The 22,599-nt window shown below is 35.6% G+C and overlaps 3 protein-coding genes and 1 long non-coding RNA gene across 5 annotated transcripts; 2 read left to right on the top strand and 2 right to left on the bottom strand.

Moving 5' to 3' along the window:
* Positions 1 to 2,897: 2,897 nt before the first annotated feature.
* LOC131536931 (SCAN domain-containing protein 3-like) lies at positions 2,898 to 4,617 on the bottom strand. Its single transcript, XM_058770130.1, has 2 exons — positions 4,256 to 4,617; positions 2,898 to 4,137 (listed from the first exon to the last, which is right to left on the bottom strand). Exons 1-2 carry the CDS (start codon positions 4,615 to 4,617, stop codon positions 2,898 to 2,900), a joined length of 1,602 nt encoding a protein of 533 aa, XP_058626113.1.
* A 2,418-nt stretch (positions 4,618 to 7,035) lies between these two features.
* On the top strand, positions 7,036 to 13,342 carry LOC131537007 (uncharacterized). Of its 2 annotated transcripts, XM_058770214.1 has the most exons (9): positions 7,036 to 7,283; positions 7,458 to 7,778; positions 7,866 to 8,189; positions 8,468 to 8,500; positions 11,709 to 11,771; positions 11,923 to 11,951; positions 12,029 to 12,091; positions 12,229 to 12,284; positions 12,477 to 13,342. In XM_058770214.1, exons 1-8 carry the CDS (start codon positions 7,223 to 7,225, stop codon positions 12,271 to 12,273), a joined length of 939 nt encoding a protein of 312 aa, XP_058626197.1. In that variant the 5' UTR covers positions 7,036 to 7,222; the 3' UTR covers positions 12,274 to 12,284; positions 12,477 to 13,342. The 2 variants fall into 2 exon arrangements, with proteins under 2 accessions (XP_058626197.1, XP_058626196.1); XM_058770213.1 differs by lacking the exon at positions 12,229 to 12,284.
* LOC131536927 (uncharacterized) lies at positions 13,335 to 15,418 on the top strand. Its single transcript, XM_058770120.1, has 4 exons — positions 13,335 to 13,350; positions 14,271 to 14,591; positions 14,679 to 15,002; positions 15,281 to 15,418. The coding sequence occupies exons 1-4, from the start codon at positions 13,335 to 13,337 to the stop codon at positions 15,319 to 15,321; spliced, it is 702 nt and encodes a 233-aa protein (XP_058626103.1). The 3' UTR covers positions 15,322 to 15,418.
* A 3,149-nt stretch (positions 15,419 to 18,567) lies between these two features.
* LOC131537432 (uncharacterized) lies at positions 18,568 to 21,539 on the bottom strand. Its single transcript, XR_009270276.1, has 5 exons — positions 21,484 to 21,539; positions 21,130 to 21,234; positions 20,785 to 20,857; positions 19,998 to 20,091; positions 18,568 to 18,899 (listed from the first exon to the last, which is right to left on the bottom strand). It is a non-coding gene; the product is annotated as an uncharacterized LOC131537432 (long non-coding RNA).
* Between the last annotated feature and the right edge of the window lie 1,060 nt (positions 21,540 to 22,599).

The raw sequence follows: 22,599 nt of genomic DNA, 5'->3' as shown, positions 1-22,599 counted from the left end.
CTTCAAGATATTGTTGATAAAATTACACTTACCTTGCTAAGGATATCACATATGGAATTCATGACCTGAATATTTCAAGGGCAAATGTGAGATTAAAAAATAATAATAAATAAATAAAATTAAATGCTCTATTTTTTTAGTCACACAGAAATGTTGTGAATCATTTATCAACTTTCCTTTTTTAAATTTTCTTTTAACTATGTACAAACCTGGCAAGCAAATACATATTGTAAAAAATATTTGTGAAAACATGCAGAACTTTAAAGGCTAAATTCTAGAAGCAGGCCATGGTGGCTTGTTTTGGTGGTAAGATAGGTAGACAGGAAATAAGTGTAAGAATTTACATGGCTCACTATAAGGATAATAATTGACCTCGTCAGAAACCTGGTTGTCCCTCATTAAAGTGTTCAAACTGTTCACTTGAATGTCATATGGCCCCACACTTCCTAATGTGAATGTTGGGCTCTTGTTTTGGAGACACCTTAATGCCTGATCTACGTAGATGAATAATAATTCATAAATGACACATTTTGCAACCACATTGGTTTTCATTATATGAGAATATGAGGTCATCATATTCATACGTAACAATAAATCAGTGATGACTTGAGGTCATCATATTCATACGTAACAATAAATCAGTGATGACTTGAGGTCATCATATTCATACGTAACAATAAATAAGTGATGACTTGAGGTCATCATATTCATACGTAACAATAAATCAGTGATGACTTGAGGTCATCATATTCATACGTAACAATAAATCAGTGATGACTTGAGGTCATCATATTCATACGTAACAGAATAAATCAGTGATGACTTGAGGTCATCATATTCATACGTAACAATAAATCAGTGATGACTTGAGGTCATCATATTCATATGTAACAATAAATCAGTGATGACGAGGTCATCATATTCATACGTAACAATAAATCAGTGATGACTTGAGGTCATCATATTCATACGTAACAATAAATCAGTGATGACTTGAGGTCATCATATTCATATATAACAATAAATCAGTGATGACGAGGTCATCATATTCATACGTAACAATAAATCAGTGATGACTTGAGGTCATCATATTCATACGTAACAATAAATCAGTGATGACGAGGTCATCATATTCATATGTAACAATAAATCAGTGATGACGAGGTCATCATATTCATCGTAACAATAAATCAGTGATGACGAGGTCATCATATTCATATATAACAATAAATCAGTGATGACTTGAGGTCATCATATTCATACGTAACAATAAATCAGTGATGACGAGGTCATCATATTCATACGTAACAATAAATCAGTGATGACTTGAGGTCATCATATTCATACGTAACAATAAATCAGTGATGACTTGAGGTCATCATATTCATACGTAATAATAAATCAGTGATGACGAGGTCATCATATTCATATATAACAATAAATCAGTGATGACGAGGTCATCATATTCATATGTAACAATAAATCAGTGATGACGAGGTCATCATATTCATACGTAACAATAAATCAGTGATGACGAGGTCATCATATTCATACGTAACAATAAATCAGTGATGACTTGAGGTCATCATATTCATACGTAACAATAAATCAGTGATGACGAGGTCATCGTATTCATACGTAACAATAAATCAGTGATGACTTGAGGTCATCATATTCATACGTAACAATAAATCAGTGATGACTTGAGGTCATCATATTCATATGTAACAATAAATCAGTGATGACGAGGTCATCATATTCATACGTAACAATAAATCAGTGATGACTTGAGGTCATCATATTCATACGTAACAATAAATCAGTGATGACTTGAGGTCATCATATTCATACGTAACAATAAATCAGTGATGACTTGAGGTCATCATATTCATATGTAATAGAATAAATAATCTGATTCAATCGCTTCTACCTGGATCTCGCAGCGAATCACAGTAGCGTCTGTCTGTTGGTGGACCGAGCTGAATGGTCCGTGCGGCCCGCAAACTAGCGGTGTTTTGTTCCGTTGCGTTTGTTTGTCTTCGAATGTAACTGGACGCGACACAACAGATATTGGCAGTGGCACAGTATATGCTAACGACAGAAATATTACAAAAATTTGCGTGGCAACAGCGCGAGCGATAATAAACCGGAAGCTTGCAAAAGGCCACTATTTAATCGCAGCCCTTTAATAGTTAATTAGATTGTTTTAACTGGAGCCAGAAAGTTAACAGTCCATCAGCCAGGCTGATAACTTGCCAATGCAAACTAATGTTAAAATTGTCTTAAAACAATTAATCATTAATATACTGCTGTACATTGATAGGAGAAATAGAAAAAGCCATTGTCTTACCTTTTTACTTGCGCTCTTCACTGGTCACTTCACAGGTGCACTGTTTTTTTTTTTTTTTTTTTATTTGCCAGAGGGGCGTTACTGTTTTTTTGGCGGACTCTGCAGGGGGGCACACAGTGATGACGTCATATACTTTGATTGGCTGAGGCAGTTGCTGTCCCAAGGTCATCATAAAAAATATTGGTCTCAGGACAACTAGGACTTGGCAAAATCAGGATGTGCTCTTGCCTAGGCCTACCTAGGCTACATATCTGACCTATCTGATCACAAAGTGCATAAAACAAAATAGTGCACAGTAGTAGATAAGCAATAACATTAAGTTTCCTTTTGAAACAAAATAAACATCTTGCTCACATTTGACCCAAAGTGCATAAAATAAAAAGTGCACAGTATTCACGGCTATAACTAACACATGAATACAAGGTGGACTACTGCACATATTGCACATACTGAGGGAACATATTTTAAATCACCACATTTATAATTAGGCATGCCTTTGTTACACATCCAACATTATATTGATGTAGGCTACAGTTACCCAGCTGATTTAGTGGGAGAAGTGGCATTTTTTGTTTTGAACAAGAGCAGTGACTTTAGGCTCGTAAGTTGTCAATGCAATCCGAAGGCATTGGTGGAGAGTACAGTCAGTCAGGGAGCAACGATAGTTGCTCTTTATGGAGTTCATGTGTGAAAAACTTGACTCACATGTGTATGTTGATCCAAACATACTGAGCATGACGATCGCTACTTTCTTAATGTTAGGGAACTGATGTACGTTGACATCAGTCCAAAACATTGTAGGCCCGTTAGTGCAAAGCTCCTGTGCCATGGTTACAGATGACTGCATGTCAACAAGTTCGAGTGTGAATTTCCCCTCGTCAATGGAAGGAACCACTTGCTTTGCTCTGGCAGATAAGTCCCCTTCTAATGCAACAGTGAACGGGTCTCTGACAAAAAGGGCCACCTCTGAGGGCAGAACAAGTCCATCCAATCGACCAGCACAGTTCATTTTCAGCCTCGCAATGAAATCTGTCATCACATCCGTGATTTGTGCGGGGGATGAGATGAATTTGCGGAGTGTCGGAAAATGCAGCATTCGGCCTGTGCTCAAATCAGTTGCGAAAAGGTCCAGTTTAACTGGGAATGCGCGCATCTGTTCCACAAGGTCGATGACAGTTTTGTCTCTGCCTTGTAGTGCCAAATTGAGATCATTCAGGTGTTTGAATATGTCGCTCAGAAAGCTGGCATCGGCCATGAAGTTGTCGTCCAGTATGCGACTCAAGTGCGTTTCTGCCTTTTTATGCTTGCTGCTGCGGAGGAAAGTTATGATCTCCTCTCTGAGACCACAGAAACGCACCAGTGCTTTGCCTTTGGACAGCCACCTCACGTCATTATGCAAAAGCAGGTCGTGGTGCTCAGCAGACATTTCTGACAGCAGCATGCGGAACAAGCGGTGTTGGAGGCTTGATGTAGAGCGAATAAAATTAATTGTAGCCATCACGTTGTCCATTGTCGTTTTGAGCGCTCCGCTTAGTTTTGCGCACAACACCGCCTGATGCACAATGCAGTGTAAGGAGATCAACTGAGGTGCAACAGCGGACCAACGTGCTGCCAAACCATTCACTTTCCCTGTCATGGATGGAGCCCCATCCGTCACAAGCATGCACACACGCGTCATATCCAGACCATTGTCTTTAAAAAAAGCAGAAATTTTCCCAAAGACTATATCGCCCGTTGTGTGTCCTTCTAACGGCAGTAGGCAGAGCAGCTCCTCTCTGAAGCATATGCTGTCAAAAAAAATGGACATATATGCACAACTGAGCAGTATCAGTTTTGTCTGTGGACTCATCTACTGCTATAGACATAGTATCAGCTTTCACCAGGTCTCCTAACAGCGTTTCATACACAGCTGCAGCAAGAATTTCAACCCTACGAATGTTGGAAGTATCTGACAGGGGTACGTTTTTTATAGCAGATGCCACGCTCGTTTTAATTTTATCGTCATTTATCACCTCATCCACGACGGCCAGCATACAGTCCTTCACGGTTTCAGAGTCTGTGAATGGCCTTTTCTTTTTTGCCAATATCCAGGAAACACGAAGGGATGCTGCGGTAGCTCTCTCTTGGGCTGTGAATGACCGCACCATGGTAGTACTGCTCCGGTTGTAGGATGCAATCAAACTCTGCACTTTTGCTGCCCTCTCTTGAGATCCCTCTGGAAAATTGGTGTGGAAAGTCTGGTGTTTCTCAACGTGGTGCCTCCGCATATTGTAATCCTTAAGTACTGCAACGCACTCATTACAAATTAAACACATCGGTTTGGCGTTTGGATGTGGCGGTAAAATAAACAAGTATTTGTCAGTCCAGGCAGGGTTAAACTGACGGTTTTCATTGGCAATTTTACGTTTCAGTGTTGAGAAAGACATATTGATAGTAATCTAGGCTACCAGCACGCTCTGCATTGTTTGCGTGTTGCTAGGCTACGTGGTCTGTACTACTGTATGAATTTATGTAGGGATGTGCGTTTTTGGCGGGACCACGGGCTGGGCCATTTGGAGGTTGCTTCCGGGCCGCATGTGGCCCGCGGGCCGCCAATTGAATAGCCCTGCCATACACGCTCGCAGAAGCTGGTAAAAATAAGAACATACCGCTTCATGCCATGGTCTGTCTGAATACTGGATTCTGATTGGCTGGCAGGTGTTGATTAAATTCGTTTAACTGCAGGTAGTTCCAGGTCAGTTTAATCGCTTTCTATATTAATGCGCTTCCTATAAACATTGGTAACCATAGTAACATAGAATTACAGACGAAAATAACCGTCATTTTTATCGTTCCGGTCAAATATTGCAGCACAAATATTATTAACATCTTTAATATGTGAATGCTGGTAAATGACCATGGCATAAATGGGATAATCAACGGCTAGCTGTGCATTAAACGATCTGAATGCACTCCGCTGCGCGTCGGGTGGATCACCTCCACGTCCTGCATTCAGATCGTTTAATGCACAGCTAGCCGTTGATTATCCCTTACATATTTTCTAATTAATTTCATAATTCCCCCAAAACAATTTGAATTCTGCCATCACTCACCCTTAAGATACTCCAAACCATCTAAGACATTCGTTCATCTTCGAAAGAAAAGTGGAGATATTTTAATGAAATCTGAGATATGTATGTCCCTCCGATGAAAAGATTCATCAAAGATGTTCACGTTTCAAAAAGTTCATCGCAAAAAAACATCGCCAAAGTAATCCATATGAATTGCGTGGTTTCCTCCAAGCGCCCTAAAGAGACACCATTGCTCTATATAATATAATACTGTTTAAATTTAGACTTATATTCACATTCAAGGGACATTTGCACGCACATCATATCTGATTTACGAAGCTCTCTGCTGCGAGCTCATTATCATACGAACCAATCAGAGCCGTTCAATGGCTCTGGAACCAATCAGGGTTTAGTTTGTGTTGTTTGAATTTAAACATAAATTGTTGTTGTTTTTTTTCCGTTTTTTTTTTCTCAAATATGATGTTGAAATCCTTGTGGGAATTTCAGAAATGTATATTAGAAAATAAAGGCGTCAAGCTTGAATAAATTTATAAACAGCTAGCTTATTACAATTAATGTATCATGTAATGAACAACAGCCTAATCAACCAAAGTAGCATAACCCATATTAAACAACATATTTTAAATACTGCAATGGTTAATAATATTTGACAAAGGTTTGTACATTGTAAATGTTAAAAATGTTTTTCAAAATATTGTACTTTTCCAAATATTAAAATTATAAATAGGCTATTTAAAATATAACCATGTGTAGGCCTACTGCAATATAAAGTACATTAAAAACCTACTAAAAGTGTAATCATTTTGTTATGTTCTTACACAAAGTACACATAAAATATACTTTAAGTAAGGGTAACATAGCCTGTTTTCTGTAAATACACTAAAACATCACTAAAAGTATGCTTGTGTTTAGTATATTCCTTAAAAGTGTAACTAAGAATATATTTATTACCAACGTATTTCTACTATACTTTTTAGAAATATAATAATAGTGTGCTTGTGTTTAGCATATTCCTTAAAAGTGTAATTAAGCATATATTTATTACCAAAGTATTTCTAGTATACTTTTTATAAACACATTAAAAGTATGCTTCTGTTTAGCATATTCCTTAAAAGTGTAATTAAGCATATATTTAATACAAAAGTACTTCTAGTATACTTTTTAGAAATATATTAAAATGCAATTCAGTATATTTTTAATGCACTTCAAATAAGCATGTTGGGAATACAAATGTATTATAAACATACTACTTGAATTTCAAGTATATTTTTAATACATTTAATACTACGTCTTTTTCACCTGGGACACAACTGTGGATATCGGGACGGCCAAAAGTTTGCTGTCAATATATGAAAGCACTGCAGAGATGAACTCATTTTGGCATCAAGCCATCAAATTTGTTAGTGTGTTAGAAAGTTTTGAAAAAGTCTAAACAATGATTCAGGAGGAAAGAGTTGAAAAATGGCAGACAGCAAGTTTAATAATTTGGTATTATTGTTCTTGGTATGACTCAAGTCAGTCAGTCATTGACAGTGGAAACCTTTTTCAGTAATAAACCAGTTTTATCACTAATAATTTACAGTCTGTAAGAAATATAGAAGAAACTGAGTTCAACACAACACCGGTAGCATTCAGCGCTCGGCTCTGGAGGAAGTCTAACCTGTTGACCGCAGCTTAAAATGGTTCAAACACTCAGTTGGTCAGAGGATCAGAGGAAGTGAACAAACACAGGAAGAGCTGATCGTATCTAAAGAAAGAGCTGTGTGCAGATGATGAAGAGGAAGACTGACAGAAAGAGAAGATGGCTGATGAGTGTGATCTGTGTCTGCTGGGACTGATCTTTCTCTCTTCACTTCTCTCAGGTAAAGAAATCTGTCTTCTCTCTACAAGACATTCAGTTTAATTAGTCTGAGAAAGAGTTCACTTCAACATGATCAATTTATTCTTGTTTCATACCGGATTATTCCAGAATGCACTAAAGCTAGACGATGATTAATATATAACATAATGATCACTCAGATGTTCTTGTGCTTCAGGTTCCAGTGAAGTGGATGATGCTCATGTGTTCATCAGTTCTGGTCAAAATGTCCGTCTGTCCTGTAATAATGCTCTTCATGACTGCACCTCGACTACATGGAACTATAACAGATTCAGTCATTCAGCAACAGTTGAACTGATTGGTTTAGGGATAAAGAAGAAAGACACAGAGAGACATGAGAGACTGAGTCTGGGGTCTGACTGCTCTCTGAACATCAACAACATCACAGAAGAGGATTATGGATCTTACACCTGCAGACAATATGTGAATAAACAACAACAAGGAACTGATGCTCGTGTGTTTCTGCATGTTCTTCATGGTAAGTTTATGAACGTGGTCAAGTTGTTCATTTAAACTCTGATGATGATTGAAGAGTGTGTGATGTGTGTGTTATTTTGTGTTTCAGTCTCTTCATCTTCATCATCCTCACAGACTGAGATCAGCGCAGGCCGCTCTGTGACTCTCTTCTGTCAGCTGTATTCATATTCAGATGCTGGAGTCTCTTGTGATGGTTCAGGTCGTTCTGAGGGAATTGAGCTGTTCTGGGTGAATCAGGCTGGTGTTAAACTGGAGATATCAGACTCCAGATATCAGATATCAGCATCAGATCACTGTAACATCACTCTGACTACAACACTCCTGAATGAAGATCACAACAGAGAGTGGAGATGCAGTGTTACTCACAGAGATCGAGTCCAGAGCTCAGTCACATATACTGTCAAGAGTTCAGGTGAGGAAACAATCTCATCAGACCGTTGTAGACCCTCATAATGTCAGTAACACTATAAGAACTATTAATATCATTGAAGCAGAACAAACCGAGGAACAAAAGCTTTTTTCAGTCTGACAGAAGAGAAAGTCAAAGCACTGCTGCAAACCAGTGAAGTTTAACGGTCCAAAAAGTGAACTGTGTCCAAAACCTTTGTATTTATTTTGATGATCAACGTTTAAATATGATTGTGATAATCTACAGTTTGATGCATCTGAACTAACATTCATCCTTTACAGCTCAAGCTGATTCAACGACAGCAGTGATTACAGGTACATGATGCTTCTTTTAAGCCATAATTACACAGAAAATTTGAATTTTGCCATAAAACGTTATTGGAACACAACGTGTCCAATAAAATGTTAATGAAATATGACTTGTTCCCTTTGTTGGCTGGCTAATTAAAATGACACCCAGTGTGTTGATATCTGGTACAGATTTATTTTTATTATTAAATCCAGTACAATCATTTCTTGTTTTGGTTATAAATATGCATTGCATCCCATGTTAGAATGAAAGCACACAACATTCAGATCTAAAGCATAATGCTTTGAATTTCAACGGCGTAAAGAGTAATAAACAACTACATATGTACATTTTCTAAAGAAAATGGGAGAGTTTCTTAAAGTGGCAAAACTCTGCATTAGGCCATTGCTGGGAGAATGCATGTGATTGCAAGAAACTCAACCTTTAAATCAGTGCGATGTTGTCGGGCTGAGATATTGTTTCTTTGCATCGTTATTCAGAATGCTCTAAATGTAGCAAGTTTCTATGATAAAATGTCACAAAGTTCTGTCCAATGCTAATCTTATCACCCGATTGCTTAAAGACATAGTACACCTCTCCTTCGAGCCAATGCTGCTGGATGAGCTAGGCGGCAAAATTCGTATGGAATTTTTAATAAGTACATATGTCCATTTTCTGAAGAAACTCGACACTAGGCACTCACTCTAAGCCTAGTCGTGTTACCGTCATGTTAACTAATGGTGTTAGCACGATGCTAGCAACATGGTTGACATGTAGTCAGTGGTGGATGAAGTACACAAATCAAGTACTTGAGTAAAAAGTACAGATACGTGTAATAAAACATTACTCCTGTAAATGTGAAAGTACAAAAGTACTCGATTTTTTTTTTTTAATGTACTTAAGTAAAAAGTAAGTTTAGCAATTTTATATAGGCTACTTAATTTTATATTTGCATATATTTTTATATAATCCTACTGCTTAAAATACCTGGGATTTTCCCAAATGAACCACTTTATGGAGTCAAGATATATTTGTGTTGTTGATATCGTTGATGAGAGTGATGTAGTAATGTTCACTGTGAAGCTTACACTGCGATGTACCTGAGAGGAAACTCATTTTCACCAGCAAGAAAAAAAGTCTTGTAAAGCTTGTTGTTTTGCAGAACGTCAAAGTTAAATATGAGAATAAGGCCTGAAGTTAGGAAGAACATTTTAAGGAAAATGTAATTATTTTCATAATGGGGCTTCATAAGTCTAGTTTGAATAAAAATAAATGACTTTATATATAAAATTTACCTCAAGCTTGTGAGCTAGACAGCTAGCATCAGCCAACAATATTGACTTATTTTCAGTGTGGTTATGAATAAAAGTGTTATTTTAATGTTTTTGACCTAAAACATAGTTGATGTGTGATCACCCTTTACAGCAGATTTAGTTCACAAACAACTGACAGTTTTGACCTAAATATGATTTTCAGTTACAATAATTAATCCTAAAATTCGACATTAGTAACTTACTTTTCGCAGCATCACTCGCGCGCTCACAAGATGTGAGTTCAGTTCATGGATCATTTGAATCAGTGAGTTGTCGACTCGAGAACAGCTGCAATCGGATCTTTCCAATTCGTGAATGAATCGTTAGTTGCGATTTGCGAACCGATTCAACAGGTTCATTGAAAAGAATCAGTTTGTTCATGAATCAGACACTGCTTCTGCGTCTTGGAGCATGTGATATATTTTAAGGAGTAAGTAACGATATGTTTTACGAAATGTAGTGAAGTAAAAGTACGATCTTATGCTTTGCAATGTAGTAAAGTAAAATTTACTCAAAATAAAACTACTCCAGTAAATCGCGAAAAGTGCCTGCTGAACTTACAATTAAATCACATATTTCAAATCAGCAGCAAAATCTGAAATGAACTGCCCCATCGATGTTGTTCCTTATGCTTAAATAGCGTTAAAAAGGCTGATTTTTCAGGCTAGACCAGCCAATGCGCATGTGCAGTCATAAGTGTGAGTCTCAGGTTTTTGCCAGTTGAGCGAACATCTTACGCCCGATCACTTAAAGTCACAGCACGCTACTCCTCAATAAGCTACATGATTTGACGCCTTTCATGATGAGTGTACGATAAATGGTGCGGGGCAAGTTATGTGCCAAAGTTTTGTCCGAGTATAACAATAATCTAATTCACTCATTTTATCCAGTGTCTGATCTTTGATTATATGGGTGATGTGTTATTAATTTCAGTCCTGTGATTCTACAGCATGAGATCCAGGAGTGTTGTGACAATGTGTTATTATGAAGGATTTTAAAACTTGTTGTGCATAAAGCATTTTGTTACTGGATCATTCAGACACACACAGACATCAATAATCATCTCAACAATAGTGGCAATCAACACAAAGCCCAATCCCGTTTCTACCCCTTAGCCCTTCCCCTTTCCCCTCCATTTCGTGCGTTCACGTGAAGGGGTAGGGGTGTCTCGATTCTCTTTTCATTGGAGGGTAGGGCCAGATAGCCCTGGTTTTCTGGACCACACTTCAAATGAAGGGGTATGAGAATTATCTCAGCATAAACCGGCAACATGGCTGCCCGAGCGAACAAAAAGACACGTAAATGTAAGCATTATTGACATTAATAAAGATTTTAATGAAAAGTAATCATTTGTTTTATGTTACATTCTATCGTGTGTTCATATTTACGGTCATGTTATTCAAAGAAATGTTTGCAAAAAAATTGTTAAAGTTTGCTAACGTTAAACCATTACTGACTGCACGATAGTGTCCCCAATAATTAGAAATCCCTAAACTTTTTTCTCAAATATGGCCAATTAGAGATGCACGTCTGTGTGTGAGTGAGTTTACTTCAAAACAGCGATTTTATCCTCTTGTTGCTCGAAAACATAATGTAGCGAGTATTTAAACTATGCTATTAATAAAAGTCGTGGGGCAGCATTGACAAGTTTCTTTGTTCCTGGATGTGTGAGCTGTGCGATCTCCGATCTCCTTACTGTTTTCTTTATTTGCTTTTATTATTGGCTGTAGTTTTTGTTGTGACTTTATAAAAGCCACTCGAGAGACAGAGGGTGCTAAAGAGAGTCAGAGGTAAAGGCATAATGATATGAAATCACATTCCCCATCTGTCGACATTGCTTGATGGCTTTTGGCTTTGACTTTGACTATAATAGTGATCGATTGGCCCGTCCCGTCCCTCACTATGACTGTCTCTTCTTTAGTGACTTCTGTTGTGGCTGCTTTCCTTGCTGCTGTTCTCTGCCTGATCTGCAGAAAAAGAGCTGGTGAGTTTTCACATTTCAGATCTCACTGTAATGATTAGCAAACCAGCACATCATGTTCAGATTGCATGAATCATAGAAACCTGGACGCCATTAGCATTGTTAAGGTTCAGTGTGTTTCATCATTAATACTCATATGATGCACTTCTTTCAGATAATAAAAGAGGGACTGCTGAAACAGCGGTGAGTTCAGTCATGCCAGTGATTTCTCAGCTCAATAAAGTGTCATTCATGCAGTTTTGACTCTTTGTTGTCTGAAGGTCAAAGATGAGAATGAAGATGACGGGACGTATGAAACAATCGACGTGTCCATTCCTGCTGCTGTGAGTCGACTAATCATTCAACATTCAGTTCGCTGTCTGTTTTATAACGTGATTTACTGAAAGCTGTCGTAGTACTGTACATATTATAGTGCCAGATATGTCTGTTTTGTGTATTAAACATTTGCACTGATGTTTAGGAGCAGACAGATGATATGATTTATTCTGAAGTCTCCTTCCACTAAAATCACTCAATGTGAGTAAATAGCAGCTCATTCCTGTGTTCTTCATCACTGACTGCTGTTCACTCCTATTCTGAGAAAATCACAGCAGCTTCTCTCATCTGTATGCTGCTGAAATTAAGTTTGACTCTCAGATAAATGATAATTAATAATTATAATCGCTGCAGTTCAAACACTGATGGACAGAGTCTGTGTTGTTCTTTCAGGATCATAATGATACAGTGACTTACACTGCCATCAGAGGAACAGAATAGAAGAAGAACAGATTAAAGCGTCCTCACAAGCCCCTTCCTGGAGTTTGTTTATCCACTGGATTTCTGTCTGAAGACCTTTAATCTTCATTCACAATGCTGAACGCATGCTGCACATGCTGAAACGATCATCTGGCGGCGGTTTCTTCTAGAAAAAGATGTCAGTCTGAGAATTATGTCAGTGTTTGATCAAATCACATCAAAATTTGACTTTGCAGTGTGTTACAAACTTTAATGTCAGACAGAACTGAATTTGATCTCGTTATCTGAAAAGTTTCAGAATTAGAATTACGTTTTAAATGAATACTTGTATGAACATATTAAGGTAGAAAAATTCATTCTGTGTTTTTCTGAATGTGTTTTCTTCATCTATTTGCACACACTGTTTTGAACAACAGCATTCAAACAAAAACCATTTAATTGCAAAAAAGTTCGTTATTTTACATAAAAAGTGAATAATTGTCTTTAATTGATGAAATATTACAGTTTGTCTAAAGTATCTGATTTCATGTTTGTGTTGACACGAGCTCTTCTGTTCTTGAACAATTATAACAATTAATTGGATTTTACATGGTTCAAGTAAAATATGAGGATTATTAATGTGTTTTTAAAAGCAAAACACCAGCTATATAGGAGATGAACTGAATGACGTTCTTTAATCTAGAATTTATATATTTTTTAAAATAAAAATAAAGGCACTGTGCATTTACATTGCAAATCAAGTGTTGTAGAGCAGATCTGATGCTTCAGTCATTGATGGTGCTATGATGATATTTTTAGCAAGATATTTCTAGTGAAATATACTGCGTCACCATGGTAAACATGCCCCGTCTCAACTTTTTGAGACCTGTAGCAGGCATCAAATTTGAAATGAGCTCATTTAGTGGATAAAATTTGTAAAAATTTCTCTGTTTAAACATTTATGTTATCTATGTTCTATTGTGAATAAAATATTGGCTCATGTGATTTGAAATTATTTTAGTTTTCATTTTATTCAAAAATAAAAACGTCCCAACATTTCCGAATTTGGGTTGTAAAATCAGTTTGAATAAGGAAAGCGATAACTTTGCCATAGTATCCTTTTAAATGTTAAAGTGGCCACAGTCATTGCATGCTTTGCTTGTGCTGCACTTTATTTGTACCATTTTGTTTTATTAGTTTATTTATTAGAATTTGAAAGATAAAAAATATTGTTTGATAAGTGAGATCTCTGATTTTAGTCCTTGAAAACCAACAAAATGTGCTTGGAAAGTCCTTGAATTTCATTTTGCAGTATCTGTACGAGAAGACTCGAGACTCTCCTCTTGAGTTTAACTTTCTGGCATTTTTTTCAAGAAACTTTGTCGATTTGCTGTGGACTCTCTGATCTCCAGAAGCAGACAAAGGCCTCCAGCTCATTTCTAATGAACTCATCAAGAACCTCCGTCTTCTACCGCATCCGGACTCTTGTCGCAGCAACAATGCCAATGCATCAAATCAAATTAAAGTTTATTTATAGAGCACTTTTTTTTAAACAACAATTGTTTAACAAAGTGCTGTACAAGCATAATCAAAATAAAACAATCTTACACATAACAAAAATAACAGACATTAAAGGCACACTATGTAATTTTTAATTAGTCTGAGAAAGAGTTCACTTCAACATGATCAATTTATTCTTGTTTCATACCGGATTATTCCAGAATGCACTAAAGCTAGACGATGATTAATATATAACATAATGATCACTCAGATGTTCTTGTGCTTCAGGTTCCAGTGAAGTGGATGTGACTCATGTGTTCATCAGTTCTGGTCAAAATGTCCGTCTGTCCTGTAATAATGCTCTTCCTGACTGCAAATCAACTACATGGATCTATAACAGATTCAGTCAGTCAGCAGCAGTTGAACTGATTGGTTTAGGGATAAAGAAGAAAGACACAGAGAGACATGAGAGACTGAGTCTGGGGTCTGACTGCTCTCTGAACATCAACAACATCACAGAAGAGGATTATGGATCTTACACCTGCAGACAATATGTGAATAAACAACAACAAGGAACTGATGCTCATGTGTATCTGCATGTTCTTCATGGTAAGTTTATGAACGTGGTCAAGTTGTTCATTTAAACTCTGATGATGATTGAAGAGTGTGTGATGTGTGTGTTATTTTGTGTTTCAGTCTCTTCATCTTCATCATCCTCACAGACTGAGATCAGTGCAGGCCGCTCTGTGACTCTCTTCTGTCAGCTGTATTCATATTCAGATGCTGGAGTCTCTTGTGATGGTTCAGGTCGTTCTGAGGGAATTGAGCTGTTCTGGGTGAATCAGGCTGGTGTTAAACTGGAGATATCAGACTCCAGATATCAGATATCAGCATCAGATCACTGTAACATCACTCTGACTACAACACTCCTGAATGAAGATCACAACAGAGAGTGGAGATGCAGTGTTACTCACAGAGATCGAGTCCAGAGCTCAGTCACATATACTGTCAAGAGTTCAGGTGAGGAAACAATCTCATCAGACCGTTGTAGACCCTCATAATGTCAGTAACACTATAAGAACTATTAATATCATTGAAGCAGAACAAACCGAGGAACAAAAGCTTTTTTCAGTCTGACAGAAGAGAAAGTCAAAGCACTGCTGCAAACCAGTGAAGTTTAACGGTCCAAAAAGTGAACTGTGTCCAAAACCTTTGTATTTATTTTGATGATCAACGTTTAAATATGATTGTGATAATCTACAGTTTGATGCATCTGAACTAACATTCATCCTTTACAGCTCAAGCTGATTCAACGACAGCAGTGATTACAGGTACATGATGCTTCTTTTAAGCCATAATTACACAGAAAATTTGAATTTTGCCATAAAAAAAAAAAAACGTTATTGGAACACAACGTGTCCAATAAAATGTTAATGAAATATGACTTGTTCCCTTTGTTGGCTGGCTAATTAAAATGACACCCAGTGTGTTGATATCTGGTACAGATTTATTTTTATTATTAAATCCAGTACAATCATTTCTTGTTTTGGTTATAAATATGCATTGCATCCCATGTTAGAATGAAAGCACACAACATTCAGATCTAAAGCATAATGCTTTGAATTTCAACGGCGTAAAGAGTAATAAACAACTACATATGTACATTTTCTAAAGAAAATGGGAGAGTTTCTTAAAGTGGCAAAACTCTGCATTAGGCCATTGCTGGGAGAATGCATGTGATTGCAAGAAACTCAACCTTTAAATCAGTGCGATGTTGTCGGGCTGAGATATTGTTTCTTTGCATCGTTATTCAGAATGCTCTAAATGTAGCAAGTTTCTATGATAAAATGTCACAAAGTTCTGTCCAATGCTAATCTTATCACCCGATTGCTTAAAGACATAGTACACCTCTCCTTGAGCCAATGCTGCTGGATGAGCTAGGCGGCAAAATTGTATGGAATTTTTAATAAGTACATATGTCCATTTTCTGAAGAAACTCGACACTAGGCACTCACTCTAAGCCTAGTCGTGTTACCGTCATGTTAACTAATGGTGTTAGCACGATGCTAGCAACATGGTTGACATGTAGTCAGTGGTGGATGAAGTACACAAATCAAGTACTTGAGTAAAAAGTACAGATACGTGTAATAAAACATTACTCCTGTAAATGTGAAAGTACAAAAGTACTCGATTTTTTTTTTTATGTACTTAAGTAAAAGTAAGTTTAGCAATTTTATATAGGCTACTTAATTTTATATTTGCATATATTTTTATAATCCTACTGCTTAAAATACCTGGGATTTTCCCAAATGAACCACTTTATGGAGTCAAGATATATTTGTGTTGTTGATATCGTTGATGAGAGTGATGTAGTAATGTTCACTGTGAAGCTTACACTGCGATGTACCTGAGAGGAAACTCATTTTCACCAGCAAGAAAAAAAAAGTCTTGTAAAGCTTGTTGTTTTGCAGAACGTCAAAGTTAAATATGAGAATAAGGCCTGAAGTTAGGAAGAACATTTTAAGGAAAATGTAATTATTTTCATAATGGGGCTTCATAAGTCTAGTTTGAATAAAAATAAATGACTTTATATCTAAAATTTACCTCAAGCTTGTGAGCTAGACAGCTAGCATCAGCCAACAATATTGACTTATTTTCAGTATGGTTATGAATAAAAGTGTTATTTTAATGTTTTTTGACCTAAAACATAGTTGATGTGTGATCACCCTTTACAGCAGATTTAGTTCACAAACAACTGACAGTTTTGACCTAAATATGATTTTCAGTTACAATAATTAATCCTAAAATTCGACATTAGTAACTTACTTTTCGCAGCATCACTCGCGCGCTCACAAGATGTGAGTTCAGTTCATGGATCATTTGAATCAGTGAGTTGTCGACTCGAGAACAGCTGCAATCGGATCTTTCCAATTCGTGAATGAATCGTTTGTTGCGATTTGCGAACCGATTCAACAGGTTCATTGAAAAGAATCAGTTTGTTCATGAATCAGACACTGCTTCTGCGTCTTGGAGCATGCGATATATTTTAAGGAGTAAGTAACGATATGTTTTACGAAATGTAGTGAAGTAAAAAGTACGATCTTATGCTTTGCAATGTAGTAAAGTAAAATTTACTCAAAATAAAACTACTCCAGTAAATCGCGAAAAGTGCCTGCTGAACTTACAATTAAATCACATATTTCAAATCAGCAGCAAAATCTGAAATGAACTGCCCCATCGATGTTGTTCCTTATGCTTAAATAGCGTTAAAAAGGCAGATTTTTCAGGCTAGACCAGCCAATGCGCATGTGCAGTCATAAGTGTGAGTCTCAGGTTTTTTTGCCAGTTGAGCGAACATCTTACGCCCGATCACTTAAAGTCACCCCAGCTAACAAATTTATGTTCTGAGAACGTTTTTGTAACGTTCTGTTTTGGTTGTGGGAACGTTATTTGGAATGTTCCAAAAATGTGGAAATGTCCAGTTTGTTTAACGTTGCTAGAACGTTATTTGATGGTTAGCATAACGTTCCTACAACGTTCTTGCAACCTAAATTTCACAAAAATATAACGTTCTATGAGCGTTTATTTGGAACATTCAAGAACGTTAAAATGTCCAGTTTGCTTAACGTTCCTACAACGTTATTTTTTGTTAGCATAATGTTCCTACAACGTTCTTGCAACCTAAATTTCACTAAAAATATAACGTTCTATGAACGCGTTTATTTGGAACATTCAAAGAACGTTAAAATGTCCAGTTTGCTTAACGTTCCTAGGCGTTATTTTATGGTTAGCATAACGTTCCTACAACGTTCTTGCAACCTAAATTTCACAAAAAATATAACATTCTATGAATGTTTATTTGGAACATTCCAAGAACGTTAAAATGTCCAGTTTGCTTAACGTTCCTACAACGTTATTTTTTTGTTAGCATAATGTTCCTACAACGTTCTTGCAACCTAAATTTCACTAAAAATATAACGTTCTATGAACGTTTATTTGGAACATTCAAAGAACGTTAAAATGTCCAGTTTGCTTAACGTTCCTAGAGCGTTATTTTATGGTTGGCATAACGTTCCTGCAACGTTCTTGCAACCTACATTTCATTTAAAAATATAACGTTCTATGAACGTTTATTTGGAACATTCCAAAAACGTTAAAATGTCCAGTTTGCTTAACGTTCTTAGAACATTTTATGGTTAGCATAACGTTCCTGCAACCTAAATTTAATTTAAAAATATAACGTTCTATGAACTTTTATTTGAAACATTCCAAAAACGTTAAAATGTCCAGTTTGCTTAACGTTGCTAGAACGTTATTTTATGGTTAGCATAACTTTCCTGCAATGTTCTTGCAACCTAATTTTCATTAAAAATATGTTCTATTAACGTTTATTTGGAACATTCCAAGAACGTCAAAATGTCTAGTTTGCCTAACGTTGCTAGAACATTATTTTATGGTTAGCATAATGTTCCTACAACTTTATTTCCACCTACATTTTCTTAAAAATACAACACCCTAAAACATTTGGAACATTACAAAGTTTAGTTTAATAAAATGTTATTTTAAGATTAGCAGTATTGCAACATTCGCTTTCAACATCATTTTTATTAACACAACCTTCCAGATACGAGCAAGTATATAATTACATGTGCATTTCAACAGGTATCTGAATTATTAAAGATAATCAATTTCAAAAAGTTAATTAACACATTAAACAAATTGGTGAAATTTGCATATCATGTAAAATAATAATAATAATAATATGTAGTTTAATATTTATGACAATGAACTATAACTTCACAGCTAAATATAAACTATGAAATTAACATTTAATAATTGAGAACTTCTATATGAATTTGAGTGTGGGGTGTGGGTGCTGAAAAACTGTGGTCCATGTCCCGTCTCTCCACGCTCCATCTATAAAGTAAACAGATTGGCTGATGTTACAAAGTGATATTACAAAATGCCTATAAAATAATTAGTGTGGCTATGCCAAAAAAATTATTAGGATCTGTGCTGCGAGTTCTACAAATATTACATTACTCAAGAGTCAAAGGTAGTTTCATTTGACTTGGCATATGTTACTTTCAATGACAAGCTACTAGCAGCATTAAGAAAAACGTCTTCTGAAGCATCATTAGATTAAGAAAAATATAAACATTCAAATAATACATTTTCATCATGTCACTTCCGAAAAACAATTTTTAGGTCAACATAAATTGACCTAATTTATTCATCTTGATAGGTATACACATGCACACTACTGGAAATACATCATAATAGGGTAGTTAAGTCAACTGCAATTTCCATTTTATACCAATTTGAAACAGGAAAAATCCCTTCAAATATAGTTAACATTTAGAAGTCATCAATAAAGTTATTAAATGGCAAAAGTTGCCTTGTTACATGTTATTAGCTGATAAACTGTTACATGAACTCAGTTAAGGAAGGAAACTCAGAGATAAAACAGGTAAGATTAATAGGTTCTAGTAGGTGTTTCTGGGTAGGGATGCTAGCATTGACCCATTAACTGACAGTAAGAATTTTCGCTATTAACACATCAGTTAAATTGTTAAGGAATAATTTGTAATGTTTTCCTTTAAAAAAAAATGCTGCATGGATTAAAAAAACTGCATTGTCAAAATGGCATTGAGAGCAAAAAAACAAGTTACACTCAAGTTGTTAGTTAATCCTTTAAATTTTACAGGTATTCAGAAACAAGATAAATAACAGAAGGTATAAGTAGCTTTTTTTATTATGTCTCAAAGCCTAAACTATAAACTTTTAGAAGCTTGAAAATAAAGACTTCCAATGGAAAGACAAAAATGATGAATGAATATCAAAAATAAAAACATTTGTTTGAAGATGAATGAAATTCATTCAAAATGAATTTGGAACAACATGAGGGTGAGCAAACCATGACAGATTATTATTATTTTTTTAACTATGCTGATCTCAGCTAAAATTTTAAAATGTTGCCAAGTAAATATAAAGTTGTCCTGACATGTGTCCTACCTTGTGTATCTTGAAACAATCTGCAGAGACTACTTTTCAGATAGTAGTAGATCTGCCAGGATCATAACTTGAATGGCTGATGCCATTATTGTCCCTGAAGACAAAACACAAAATTAGAGAAATTTAATTCACAATTAAGCAACATTTATGGACAGCTTATTTTTATGAATCATAAGACAATTTTTAACCACCACAAACTTAGCATTAGCAATTACCTGACATCTTTATAAGAAAACAAAGCAACTTTAGGATAAGGGAAAGTAGAAGTTTTTTTTCCCCCATCTATATTAGTTAAGTATATAAATGTATAACTATAATCAGAACTTAAGACTTCACTGGTATTCTTCTGAAGCAACACAAAATACCAAAAGACTTCGACGGAATGACAGACAAACTGAAATTTAAGATGTTATTCACTCTGCCAATTCAGTCTGCATCAAACTGGTGGCACCCTACATTACATCAAACATGACTGGTCTTTAGATGTCATTCTTGTGGGATGTTAGTTTGTTATTTTTCATCTGTATTGTGTAACGTTATTCACAATTTGATCTTTAGGTTTAAATTTCAATCTAATATTCACAAAACAAAAGTATACTATTGCTTCAGAAGACTTAACATTTGTGCTGCTGGTCATTTCTGGTCATCATTACATCTGCATTAATAGCAATTCATCAAAATATAAAAACTGAAGAACGATGAATTTAAATAACTGTTTATAAGGTGACAAATTACATCTTGTACAACACTAAAGCCCATCAATTTGTTTAATGTGAATTCTACTTACTTTATTTTAGGCTCATATTAGTATCAGCCGTCTTGTTGCAAATGACATCACACCACCCCTCGCTGCCTTTGCACTGAAAAGATTGATTTCAAAAGCATGACAACAATTTGTTAGTATGAATTTTAAGAAAGACAGTGAGGAGCAAATAACAGTGTAAAATGTTAACTAAAGTTAACAAAACAGTCATTATAAATGCTCCTCAGCCCCTTTGTTCACTGCGTTCATGGATTTAGAAAACTTGATCAGCATCACATGGATATTCTAGATCAAACTGACAAAGCGGATAATAATGATTAACTAAAAGTTTAAAGGCATTGTAATACAGAGAATATGTCTTTGCTTTACCTCTCTTGAGAACTGTGGCGAGTGACGGTTACAGATGACGACATCCTGTCAGCTGTCTCTCCAGTTTAAAAATACAATTCGCGGGACTCGTTTGTCTGTGTCCAGCTGTGAGAAACCACACACACACACACACACACACACACACACACACACCTTAATTTATCACTGACAAACTGTTGTGTATAACACTGCATATTTAACACTTGCCGTTGATAACTTTGATGTGGTTGTCCTTGCTTCTTTGCTAGCTAACATTACAATGATAACTGAGCTGGTTAATCTTCAGATAAAATTGACAAAACACAAAATAACGTTCAAAAGTGCTTTAAATAGGAATAAAAAGTGAATGCTTACCTGTTATTTTCCGTGACGGCGTCGCGAGCCGTCCGGCTGTGATCCCGTGGCTGTGAGCTGTGGGGAGGGGCGGATGTGACTGACTGAAAAATGCGCGCGGTTTTGAAAAACACCGGATAATATTTTGTCTCGAGTAAAATTAATTTCTTTAAAAGGATTGATCTATGCTTAATATGAAACAGATTTATGTATTTATTGTATTATCTTTAGTTATGAAGGCTATTTAATTAATATTGAAAGAGATAAAGCAAAGCGTGATTTCTAGAAAAACAATGTTAGAAATCATGAATTAAGCAAATTTTCTTTAAAATATTTTGTGGTCAGCCATTTAGACATAATAACCATATGGTAGATTAAATTAATTTATACTTATTTAGATTGAGTTCCCTTAACCTAATTAGATTTTGAGTTCACATCACATATATATTGAGTTGAAATAACTTTTTGTTAAATTAACTAATTTAATTTAGCAAATGCCACTGATTTACAGTGTATGACATTTCACTATAGGCCTATGACTTCAAAAAGTTATAAAAGATATATAATTAATAATGATAAAGTATATAATTATAAAAGATTCAGTGACTTTGCCACATCCTAATCGAGGTTGTAGTTTCATATTTAAATACATTTTATTTTTCTATCATATTCTGTTCTATTCTTGTTTTATATAGCCTATAAGTGTTTTTTTTTCTAAAGATGTTTCTCCCAACATTATGGTAATGTTAATAAAGTAGCCTGAAATCATAAGGACATGAATACTGTTCTCAGAATGTTTTGATAACAACATAATAACATTTAGCAATTAATTATTAATTTAGAAATTATATTACATTACAATAACGTTCTAAGAATGTTGTTCTAAAAATGTTTTCTCTCAACATTATGAGAACGTTCATTAAGTACAAATAACGTCTAAACACGTTCCAAGAACGTTGTTCTAAGAACGTTTTCTATCAGAGTTATAAGAACATTCATCAAGTAAAAATGGCGTCCTAAAGGCGTTCCAAGAACGTTGTTCTAAGAACGTTTTCTATCAACACTATAAGAACATTCATCAAGTACAAATGGCGTCCTAAAGGCGTTCCAAGAACGTTGTTCTAAGAACGTTTTCTA

This window comes from Onychostoma macrolepis, chromosome 03 (genome assembly GCF_012432095.1).
Source record: "Onychostoma macrolepis isolate SWU-2019 chromosome 03, ASM1243209v1, whole genome shotgun sequence".
NCBI lineage: Eukaryota > Metazoa > Chordata > Actinopteri > Cypriniformes > Cyprinidae > Onychostoma > Onychostoma macrolepis.
This window is presented reverse-complemented; position numbering and strand designations above follow the sequence as displayed.